A 12,303-nucleotide genomic window follows, 5' to 3' on the forward strand; every position below is an offset into this window, starting at 1 on the left:
GTAGTGTGTGCACATGTGTAAAGTTCAGTCATCCTTAGTTATACTGGACTAGTGAGCCCCAGGATCTTCTTGTCTCCATCCCCAGAGCTGGAATTGCACAACACCTAGCTCCTCTTTTCTTTTCTTTTCTTTTCTTTTCTTTTCTTTTCTTTTCTTTTCTTTTCTTTTCTTTCTTTCTTTTTTTCTTTTTTTGGTTATCCAAGACAGGGCTTGGTTTCTCTGTTGCTTTGGAGCCCGTCCTGGAAATAGCTCTTATAGACTAGAATGGACTAGAAGTTCACAGAGATCTGCCAGCCTCTGCCTTCTGAGTACTGGCATTAAAGGCATGCACCACCACTACCTGGCTGCTTTGTTTTTCTTAAAGATTTATTTTTATCTATCTATCTATCTATCTATCTATCTATCTATCTATCTATCTATCTATCATCTATCTTTTGTTTTCTTTTTCAAGACAGAGTTTCTCTGTATAGCCTTAGTTGTCCTGGAACTTGCTCTGTGGACCAGGATAGCCTTGAACACACAGAGATCCACTTGCCTCTGCCTCCTGAGTGCTGGGACTAAAGGTGTGTGTCACCAACATGGAGTGATTTATTTTATTTTAAACTATATGTATGTTTTTCTGTGTGGGTATGTGCACACATGCACAGGCACCCACTGAGATTGGAGGCGTTGGATCTCCTTGAGCCGTTATGAGCTTTCTATGTGGGTGCCAGGAAGTGGACTCAGATCCTCTGCAAGAGAAGCAGTGATCTTTATGGCTGAGCCTGCTCTCTTGCTCCCTGCAGCCCTTGGCGTTTTTATAGTTCTAGGGATTGAACTCAGGATCTTATGCTTACAAAGCAAGAATTTTGCCAACAGGCCATCTCCTCACCCCTTGTGGCTACTTTTAAAACCACTCTTCCCATCCCTGTGCTCTTGGGCAGTAGTTCTGTCAGGCCCTTCTTTGTGGTGACAAGTCATGGTTTTTCTCCTTCCCTGATCTCTGCATCACAGCTGGCTTGCTATGACACCGTTTGTATGAGTGTTTAGTCAGTGCTCAACAGATTGACTTACCAGAAATGGCAAAATCGAAGTGTTAAATGGACCAGGCAGAGAGAGGGCCCGTGAAGCTGACATAAAGGCCCAGGGCTCTAATGGAGTCTCAGCTAGTAGCTGTGTTTGAACTTGATGGCTTTTTCCCTGCAATGTTTATAGACAAGGAATAGGTCATTTCAGCCAAAAGGCAGGATATGTAAGAGCAGAAAAGCAATCCATTTGTTTTTAAAGCCCTTGCCTGTCTTACAGATCACCATGTGGGATTTGGCCAGCGGGAAACTTCTCAGGTCAATATCAGATGCTCACCCTCCAGGGACAGCCATCTTGCACATCAAGGTGACGACGGCTTCTCCTCCTTGTGCTAACTATCTTTGTTGCCATGCCTCTGTAGCCACATTAAACTTTTTCATAACCAGACATCCCTAAATTGATTTAACACAAAGCTGAATATGATTTGATGAACCCAATGATACTTTCTCAAGTTCAAAGCCAAAGATGGGCTAGAGTGAAGATAACTGGCTTCAGGTTGTACTGAAGTCGAGCAGCAAAAGGACCGACCTGATCTGATCCCATCATAGGTGTTTGGCAGCGGAGAAGCAACACCCTTCTAAAAACTCATATGGAGATTTTAGACACTCTCTTCACCCTGTTCAGTTGGCCAAGACTTTATTGCCGAGGGGTGTATGGCTGCCCATTGTTGGGAGTGCCTGAGACTCCAGGCACCAACTGTGGAAGAGCCAGGGCTTGGATTATATTTAGAAGTGAATCGTTTGGTTTATTTTCTTTCAAGTCTCTAAAGGAAAAAAGCATTAAGGTCGCTGTGTTGGTTTTTTTTTTTACTCTCAGGCTTGAAAAGCATAAAACTGACTTAGGTAACAGGCTTCATTTATAGTTCATGTGAAGCCTGCCTTTTCATGCTGGCAAGCCCATGCTCAGAAGCATAAAAGGTAAAGGACTATAGCAAGGGGATTCTAAACTCGGCTCTTCTAGATTTAATCATGTGCATACTTGGTTGCTTAGCTCTGCGGCTCTCCCATCCACACACATGCTTTTTAAAGCCCGTAGCATCTGGAGTTTATATATCTGCATCTAGGCTAGTTACGGAAAGCCTTCTGTGGCAGAACGGCATTGAAGCATTTAGGGACGATGAAAACAGCCAAGATGAGTTAGTCCTTCCTCTCTCAGAGCACAAAGCTGATTTATCTCAACCTCTTTTTCTAGAGCGTGTGCCAACTGCTAATGTTACTGTTGTCTGTGCATGTTTTATTTCTCTTAATAGATTAAGATCTTTGAAAGCAGAATCTATCTGTCATTTATTTTTGTGTTCTGCCCATAGTAACTGCTCAGTAAATGTTTGCTTGAAGTAGTAATAGTCTGTTTGTAGCGGGGAAAAATAAGAAGTTATTGGGTGAGACAATAAGAAACAGAGGAATTAAAGGCAGAAGAAAAAGAAGAACACGGCTGAGATGAAGACGCAGCTCCAGGAGCTATGTTGTCTGGGGATGATTTGGGGTTTGCAGTCACGGGCATGAGAGAAAGGAGGTGCAGGCTTCAGTGTTACTGGGGTCGTGGACTAACATCTATTGGTCTTTGAGTATCTAACTCATCGATCTCTGATGTCATCGGCAGCCGTCCAGGCTGAGATCCTGTGTACTAGTGCATGTGTATAATTCTCCAAATGTTCTGGACCAGTTTTAAAAAGTCCATACATAAAAAGGAACGATGAAACAGAAACATGAGTGCTCTTCTCCTGCGTGGGAATGGACGTCTCATGTTCTCCCCCATGGCAGCTGCTCACCTAGGCTTGGAGAGAAAGGGTGGGGACTTCTGTTGTGTGAGGGGAGGTCTGAGGGAGTACTGTACAGTAATCGCCTCTTGTAGCGCAGCTATCTCTCAACAAAAGCTGCTCTTGCAGAATGATTCACTAACCATCAGGCTTTGTGAGGCAAGTCCCTGGAAATGTTATAAATGCCACCATTCCCTTTGCACCCAGTAGCATTTGTCATAACTCACCTGAACTCAGGACTGCATCACTGTGAAAGGCATCGCTCTGAGTCTGCCAAGTTAGGTTACAGTCACTCTACTCCGTCTTTCAAAATGGTCGGGGAGTGTAGGGCAGTGGTAGTGTATGCCTTTAATCCCAGCCTGTCTCAAACAACAACAGTAACAACAACAAAATCAGGAAGAGTCTCTTACTCAAACAAGTTGATTTCCCAACAATCCCAAGGATCTTATTGTGTATGTCTTTATAAAAAGCCGGCAACTTCAGTGTATCCGCATGGTCCTGCTTACTTAATACCAAGTTATAAAACCTCAGTGTAATCAACAAGCCAGGAAATCAGGTTTTTATCGACTGAAGTTAGTTTTTTTTTTCTTTTTTAAAAACATTACTTATTGTGTGTGTTTGTTGTGGGAGGGGCATATGGGATTCTGAGTGTGTGAACTCTGAGGACGTCTTGTAGGAGTCAGGTCTCTGATGTGAGTTCCAGGGATAGAATCCATGAGAGGTCGGACTTGGCGACAGATGCCTTTGCCCTCTGAGACACTCAGCAACCTGCTTTGCTTTTTGAAAGATTCAGTTGTCTTAAAAGTACTGAGCTAGTATTATTGGGAATAAGAACAAATTTTGTACTTTTTAAAGAGATGAACCAAGCCAGGGTTATTTCATATACTAAGTATGTATTTTGTTTTAAAAATTTTGTCCCCATGATCTTCTTAACACTTGTCTGATTCTTTACAAGAAAATAAACTCAAATAAACTCCTTCTCTGTTTAGTTTACAGACGACCCAACTCTTGCGATCTGCAATGACAGTGGAGGCTCTGTTTTTGAGCTAACATTTAAGTAAGAGACTAATGGACCTTGGTTGGGAGATGGAAAGATTAGCTGTTTAGTGGTTTGAGAGTGAACATGGAGAGGCCTGGAAAGTCCAGGTGTTTGCAGAAAGGTTCTGGCTGTGCTATAGTTACCTGGGGACCTTACAAGACATGTGGGAGGCGAGGCCTGGTCTCCGCGATTCTATCTCAGCTGTGAATTGGGATTCTAGACTCAGACTTCCCTGGAGACTTCTCCGTGCTCCCAGGTTAGAAACTCTTCTGCGTAGTCCACTCATTTTAGTTTGGGCTCCAAGCCCATTGGGTTATTCATACTTGTAGTAGCCAGGTACAAAAGGGCTTTCTTGCCTTAGAATTGTCCTGTTTTACTTGTTAAGTAGGAGTAAAAATTGTCTATCTATCTGGAAGAATACTTGTGAGGCTGAGGTTTAAGAAGTGCCAAATACAACATATCATGTATATTTTGTTTCCATAAATTCTCTAGGTTGATGTCTGTTTGTTTCTTAGGTTTTTCGTAGCATCTTAGATACTAGGCACAAAGTAATTGCTGAAACAGTATGAGTCATTTGTCCAGCTAGTGTTTATTGAGCATCTCCTGTATACAGACATTCGTCTAGACACCAGAGTTAGTTCAGAACCAGTCAGAGTCCCGACTCTTTACAGAATAGTTGGTGAGCATGGGGAGACAGGTACAGTCAAAAAATAAATGCCCTAACTTGGGTAGATTTGAATGGCGTGAGGAGATAGACCATTGCGCTGGCTTGCACCTGCTGTAACTCAGGGAGTCTTGGGTAGAAGGTGACATGTGGTAAGAAAGAGCTGAGTGATCAGAGTCAGCAAATGAAAACCAGTGGAAGTGGATAGACCTCCCAACACAAGGCACACGTGGGGGTGCAGAGGAGCCAGCGTGGCTGGAGTATGCCTGCCAGGGATGACGGGAGCAGGAGAGGAATGGAGGCAAGAGGCAGCTCTGAGAGGGTTGAGACGTGGGGAGAGAGTGGCAGATCTGACCTGTGCAGTGGGGAGATGCTGTTGTGAGGGCGGGAGCCAGGAGTGGCTGCTGGTCAGGCTGGAGGTTCTCACTACATTGATTGTGATGTCTTAACGTTTTCAGGAGAGTGATGGGAGTGAGGACGTGTGAATCAAGGTGTCTGTTCAGCGGCTCCAAGGGTGAAGTTTGCTGCATTGAGCCCCTGCATTCTAAGCCCGAGTTGAAGGATCACCCCATCACACAGTTTTCACTATTGGCCATGGCATCTTTAACAAAGGTAGGTGCAGTTAGAAGACAGAACTCTAACTTTTAGAGACGCTGAGCACAGTTTGAGAATTGCAAGGTAAACATTGAAAATAACATATATATTTTCTCCTGTAGATACTGGTCATTGGGTTGAAACCATCCCTGAAAGTGTGGATGACTTTTCCGTATGGACGGGTGAGCACGGCTCTGTTCTGTTGATGAAAGGAAGGGCGAGTCAGGAGGATGGAGGGAGCGATATACAGGGGGAATTCTGTGCAGTTATCCAAAAATCCAGCTGTAGAAGGGGAGTGAGCTCCCAAGGGCATCAGCTTAAGAAAACCAAGCAGGGTAAGGTGGCATTTAGGAGTCGTGCTAGGTTATACTTTGTGTCTTTAATTTTTACGCTTTTCTTTCATGAGCAACGTATCAGCTTGTTTCTAACCTTGTCCAGCAGTCTCTGTATATTGCTGTCCTTGTTCTTTGTAGTTATGCCTGCTCTCATGCATGGGTTTCTTAGTTTCATTCACTGCTCTTTTGAGTCAGTAAGATGGGCACTGGATGTGATACTGATGGGGAAGGTGGTATATTGAATGCCTTGCCTCAGTGTCCAAGAACACTGTATGACGGCTGTGCTGTTTGACTGGTCTGTGTGACAGCTGTGCCGAGTGACGACTGTGCTGTGTGACGGCCATGCTGAGTGACAGCTGTGCTGTGTGACTGTCTGTGTGACAGCTGTGCCGAGTGACGACTGTGCTGTGTGACGGCCATGCTGAGTGACAGCTGTGCTGTGTGACAGCCATGCCGAATGACAGCTGCGCAGTGTGATGGCCATGCTGAGTGACTGTCTGTGTGACAGCCATGCTGAGGCAGGATTATGCTCCCTGTCTGCGTCTCTGACACGGTGAGTGAGTGTACACCCCTGTAAAGCCAGTATGAATTAGCAGGACGCATGCTTTCCATGGATTCCATCTCTGATATGTGTTACTTTAGAAGTTGTTATTTTTCAGGAAGTACAGATGATTTTATGGGTTTTGCATCTGTGGGTTTAAGCAGCCACACATCATTATCAGAAAAGTTCAGGTCCATACTGAGCACAGACAGACATGCTTCCTTGTCGTTATTTTCTAAATGATGCAGTATAGCCCATTTACATAGCATTTGTGTTGACTTGTAAAGTGTTCTAGAGAGGGGTTCATAGGTTATATGTAAACATGGGGTAACCTAGGTAAATTCCATGTAGATCTCTTTTCCCTTTCCTTTTGTTTTGCTATTGTTTGTAAGAGAGTTGGGGTCTTCTTTGGAAGGACTTTGATAAGATGCTGTTGCTGTGAAGAGACACCAACAGTGTGTCACTGTTCTGTTGCTGTGAAGAGACACCAATACCAAGAAAACTTATAAAAGAAAGCATTTAATTGGGGCCTTGCTTACAGTTTTAGAGAGTGACTGTCATGGGGGAGTGTGGCAGATAGGCAGGCATAGTGCTGAAGCTATTGCTGAGAGCTTTGCATCTGATCCCCAAGATAGAAGCAGAGGAAGAGGGAGAGAGAAGGAAGGGAGGGAGAGGAGGAGAGAGAGAGACACAAGGTCTGGTGTGGACTTTCTAAGCCCTCTCCAGCGGCACACCTTCCTCAACAAGGCCACACCTCCCGATCCTTCCCAAACAGTTCCACCAGATAGAGTCCAAGCATTTGAGTATGTGGGCCTGGGTGGGGGTGCAGTTCTCATCTAAACACCACAGCCATGGATAGGGAGGATGCAGAGCATGGCTAGACAGCAGCAGTGCAGACATGGTGGGAGATGGCTCCTGTTTCCTTGTGGGTGTCCTGTTGTCCTTCCAGATGGCAAGCTGGTAGAGAACATCACTAACATTTCTTAGGTTAGCTTTATTGACTCGCGGAGGTTTTTGTCACAATGTTTGCATCTTTTTGAATGTTTTATTGATGTTTTCATTTATGAACATTTTCAAAAAGATGTTTAAGGAATTTTAATGAAATATTCTAAAAAATATTCTTTTCATCTAAATTCTACTTTTACTATCTTACTGTCTTACTGTATGGTTGTATTACATATCTGTGCATTTATCCATCTTTCTACCCACTGAGATATTTTAGTTTTTTATATAGGTTTCAGAGTAAAATATGGAAACCAACATTTTCTGCTTTAGACATTCAGCATGTATATAATTAGCTAGCATTTCGTATTTGTTTAGGTTTTGCTAGTGTGAATTCATATCCAATAAATATACAAATCTGTTGAAATTTCCTGATGAAGGCAACAAATGTGACTATCAACCAGACGCTTCCTGTGACACTTCCTGTGACACTTCCCACCCAGCCCCTGCTCGCTGGAAGCCTTGTGGGAAACTGGGGAGGGCTTTAGCAAAGCAATTTTCAGATGCTGTTTCTCAAACAGATTTCTTACTTTGTCCACTGTGATGAATATTTCCTGTCTCTCTTTTGACTTAGATGGATCCGTCCAGTGTTCCGCTGCTGGCCTGGCACTTTGTGGCCGTGAATAACTGTGTGAACCCCATGCTTGCCTTCTGCAGAGGAGATGTGGTTCATTTTCTCTTGGTAAGCTGCAGTGTGATGGTGTCTGCTGTCCCCAGATTTTCTGGCAATTTAAAGTTGTGTCAAAAAAAAAAAAAAACAAAACAAAACTATGCCACTGTCATAAGTCTTTGGAGAGAGAGTGTGTGAAGCCTGTTTGGTTTGTATTTAGGCTTTCATGTTAAAAATGGAAAAACTCTCTTGGTTCCTTAATCTTTATGGTTTATTCCTTGATTCCTTCTCTTTCAGCTAACAAGTGATTAATGGTCTGTCTGTATGTGTGAATCGCACATGTTTGACTGTGAGCATGTCTGTAGAAATGAAGTCTGTGTGTTTATTTGTTAGAGAGCAAGTGCCGTTTGCACAGGAAGCTGACGAAGGAAGCATAGAACACTCTTTCCCACAGCTTACCAGAGGGCAGGTGAAGTGCTGAGCTGTTTATGAGAGTTCAAGTTGTTGACCAGAGCACATAGGATGCCTGTGGCGGCCTGTGAGTGTGGACTTCAGTCCCAGAGCTAAGCATGTGCCTGCAGTCAGACACTGGTTGTCTTCCTCCACTGTGCACCTCATTTCTCAGGCCAGAAGCCTTTCAGGTCCCTGCCCCCTTCGGTGTGCTCTGTCACAGTGTCCTGTTGACTCTCTCTCTATTGTCTTGACTTTTCTTCCTTTTGACCCCGACATGGCTGATCACTTCCCAGTGTAAACCATACCCGTTTGTCCTAGACTCTGTAGGGCGGGACTTCCCATCTGGTCTCCTCACTCATGCCGACACCTCTGTCAGTAAAGCTCTGCTATCTGCCACTTGCCCTAGCTCACGATCAGTGCTGCTTTCTCTGCCTCCCCGACCCCGCTCTGCACTCCAGACCTTCCCTGTCACAACAGTGAGCACACGCAAACCCTTGCCTAGCTTTCTCTCTCACTAAGCTGACAGCTGAGTCGAGAAGCTGGCTTTCCTGTTCAGCTGGCACTGGGATGGCACCTGTGTGTGAAGGATGGCTGGTAAATGCTTGGAGAACCAACGTGAGGGCAGGCGTGAAATTCAATATATGGGGTGGGTTTAGACCAGAGTAGGGGAAACTTACGTACCAAATATGACCTGTTTGGGTAAGTAAATTTTTAGTGGAACATAGTCATATTCATATTGATTTATTTATTCATTTCATTTCTTTATTTGTTTTTTTGAGACAAACTCTCATGTAGCCTAGGCTGGTCTCAAACTCATGCTATAGCTAAGGTTGACCTCAGACTCCTGATTCTCTTGCCTTCTCAAGTGCTGGGATTATTGCCATGCACCACCATACCTATCTCACATGTTGTCTCTTACTGCTTTCTCACTGCAGTGGTAGAGTTAAGTAGGTCTGACAGACTATCCAATCTACAAATGTTAAAGTATTTACCGTCCACCCCTTCACAGAAAAGTTTGACAGTCGTTGATGGGGCACCCCTGATCTAGTAGGATTGGCTTGGGTTGGTAATGGGGAGCTGTTATAGATTCTGGGTCAATAAGACGGTAAAGATGTAGTTGAAATGCAGCTGTAGGATCAGTCTGGAAGTAGCACAAATAATAGATTCTCAAAGGTAGGAGGTCGTGCACTTGTACTGAAGCTGTTGTGTTGTGCTTAAGCATATACATTTTAAAAGAAAGGAACCGAGAGTCGTGAATTGGAGGCCTTACATCTCTACGTGGTAGAGTCAGGGAATAGTCAGGCAAACTCTGTGTGGCTTCAGATCTCAGCACGCTGAGTTGGGAGTGACAGGGACCCGGTCGATACCCCAGGTGCCCAGTGAGCAGACAGCGGGGCGAGGAGCAGATGAGCATTTCAGGACAGAGAAGGCAGAGGATGAAAACCAAAGGAGCGCTTGTGTGTCATCTGCCGTGCCTGTGCAGCCCAATACCTGTGACTCCCAGTGCAAGGGGAAGGGTTTGTCTGGGCTAACATTCCAGAGGCTTTGGTCCTTGGGTCTGTTGACCAAGCAGACGCCATAAGCCTGCTCTATCTCTCAGAGATCAGGCCTCAATCTCAGCTCCCTGAGACTAAACAAGCTGTTTCTGGGGAAGAGCCACGAACAAAGGACAATCAATCTCCAACCCCCCACCAGCAAGAATGAGGAGGTCTGGGGTCCTAAGCCATAAACAGCTCAAGATGATAACCCAATAAGGACAAAGCCTGGGGCTTGTCCAGGCCTGCCCAAAAATGGAAAACTGTAACTCTGATCAGCCTCTGACTATCCCTGCCCAATTAAAACATACTAATATGATTGCCACTTGCTTAAGCCAGTTGTAGGTAAGATGAGCTAACTGCCCTAGGAACTCCCATTCTGAGGGGTCTTCAGTCCACACGTCCCTCTCAGGGTCTTCTACATCTTGCCTTTGTGTGGGGTGGTCGACCCCAGCATGCTGGAATAATAAACGCTCTTGCTGATTGTGTGGATGGTGGTGTGGGACTCCTCCAGGACCCTAACATGGGGAAGGTGCTGTGTTATAGTGGTGCACATAGTAGGGCAAAGGTGCCCAGTTCATGGTGGAAAGAGAGAGAGAGAGAGAGAGAGAGAGAGAGAGAGAGAGAGAGAAAGAAAGGGCACATCTATAGCCACCTGACTTTCATCCAGAAAGCACTGTGTATGGGAGACGCTACCCCCCCCCCCCAATGGTGTCATAGGCCAGTAACCAAGTCCTTAGCACAGGGACCGTTGGTGGAGAAGTAGTTAAACCACAGCGTGTGATTTTGCTGGATGCTCATGAAAGGCAAAGGAGAAAGGGAAGGCAACAGGAAAGGCGTTTCTTGTAAAGACATGTAGAAGGGGAGGAGAGCCCAGGGACATCAGACAGGAGGGACAAAGCCTCTGCAGCAGTGTCATTTCTGAGGTAAGACAGTGCTAGAGAATGACCAGGGAAGGCAGGCTGGAGAGATGAGCTCAGGACACAGTGGTTTGCCGGGTCCTTGTTAGACGTCTGATTGGTAGTGGGGCGGGGTGGGACCTCCATGGCAGAATTTGGTGAGGAAGTGAGTTTCTAGGAGAGCAAAGTCGCGCCACCACAGTGCTCGGCCATGCGGGGAAGAGTGTGGTTAAGTCTGTGAGAAGTAAGTCGGGGGAAATATGAGCGCAAAAGAAGGAGGCAGATCTGTAAGAAGAGCAACTGAGTCTGCTAGAAAGGGAGGAAGGCGCTAAGCGGGTGGGGTGGGAGCGGGGTAGCGTTCTGCGGGGAGGGCTGGAGAGAGCCCTCGGGAGTAGGCGGTGCAGGACGGATCTTCCCAGTTCTGGACACTTGGTACCTGTGGCACATAGCTGTGCGGTGCTGCAGCTGTGAGATGGGAGTGAGTGACATGTGGCCAGAGCTCATGCTCTCACCGGCGGGTGACACGATGAAGCTGACACACTTGAGGGCAGCATGTCAAGAGGTGGGACTGGAGGGGAGTTAGGGAGACTGGAAGAAAGACGGCTGTCTCACTACCATGGGTGTGCGGGGAACCGTGGGGGGAAGGGTAGCTAGTACTCAGGTGCCAGGCGGGCCTGGATGCCAACATTCTCTTCAGGTGGAGACCATGCACCGACTGAGGTGTCTTCATTTCTATAAAAATTCTCAGTATTTTTGGAATCTCTGTACTGAATGGAAATCATACTCTCGATGGAGTATAAATTTAAAGAAAATTCTTTCACGTAATGCTTGACATCTAGACTGTCTTTGCTCTCCTCAGGTTAAGAGGGACGAGTCAGGCGCAATCCACGTCACCAAGCAGAAGCACCTTCACCTGTACTACGATCTGATCAACTTTACCGTGAGTATTATTTAAACCACGTCCCGTTTATTTCATGCTGTTGTTCCATCCCAGGAGTAATAAAGCTTGCAGGGTTTCTGCCGTTGGCCAGGCCCAGCAGGCACATGCTAACACACACCAGTATGAAGTGCTGTGGTGTGCATGAAGTCTACTTTGGTGCGATGCCAGGTCCTTGTTGCCTTTTGCTCTAAGTCCTGCTGAGCATTGGCAGGGGAAGGTAGCATTTTCTCCAGTGCTTTAATACCTCAGAGGGGAGTCTGGGTTCAGAAGAGCCCAGGTCTCTGCAGTCGTGGTTACAATGCTTTGTGTGTGGATACATTTGCACCTGTGAGCTTCTCTTAAAGGACTTCGCTTGTGTTACCCATTCTTTTCCTGTGTCTTAAAACTTTGCCAAATTTTAACCTTACTTCTCAGTCATCAGGGTGCATTGGTTTAAAAAATGAGACTTTTTTCTGTGTCAGATTTTATGTTTTCTTTTTCAGTAGTGGGTTAATTTTGAAAATAGTGTGTTTTATGTTTCAGCATTTACCGTTACTCGTTTTAGCATCTAATAGCAGATGTCTGGTGAAACATGGTATTTTATCATGAATATAGCTGGCTTTAATTATAATGCAATGGCTCATTTATCCAGTAAAAAAGACTGAGGAAATTTTCCTTTTGATTCATTAACCTATACTTTTTTAAGAATATAGTTAGAAAGTCAGATCTTAAGATTGATGCACAAACTCAGTTGCATTTTTCAGCCAAGTCTTCCTACGTTGCTTAATTTGGCCTCGAACTTTTGGGCTGAAATATCCGTCCTGCTTCAACTTCACACAGGCCAGGGCTTTAAGAGTGTCCTGCCGTGCCTGGCCCACACTGCTTCTGTAA

General features: G+C 45.4%; 1 protein-coding gene across 2 annotated transcripts in view; it reads left to right on the plus strand.

Annotated features, from left to right (window-relative positions):
• The window catches only part of Vps8 (VPS8, CORVET complex subunit), a 219,565-nt gene that overhangs the window by 42,241 nt on the left and 165,021 nt on the right, over positions 1-12,303 (plus strand). For both annotated transcript variants that reach the window (XM_005368975.3, XM_013354407.2), the window contains 6 exons: positions 1,285-1,371; positions 3,811-3,878; positions 4,983-5,136; positions 5,241-5,300; positions 7,571-7,678; positions 11,353-11,433. In XM_005368975.3, the coding sequence (XP_005369032.1) occupies positions 1,285-1,371; positions 3,811-3,878; positions 4,983-5,136; positions 5,241-5,300; positions 7,571-7,678; positions 11,353-11,433 (558 nt within the window). The remainder of the gene's footprint in view (positions 1-1,284; positions 1,372-3,810; positions 3,879-4,982; positions 5,137-5,240; positions 5,301-7,570; positions 7,679-11,352; positions 11,434-12,303) is intronic.

Source organism: Microtus ochrogaster, unplaced genomic scaffold (assembly GCF_000317375.1).
Source record: "Microtus ochrogaster isolate Prairie Vole_2 unplaced genomic scaffold, MicOch1.0 UNK43, whole genome shotgun sequence".
Classification (NCBI taxonomy): Eukaryota; Metazoa; Chordata; class Mammalia; order Rodentia; family Cricetidae; genus Microtus; species Microtus ochrogaster.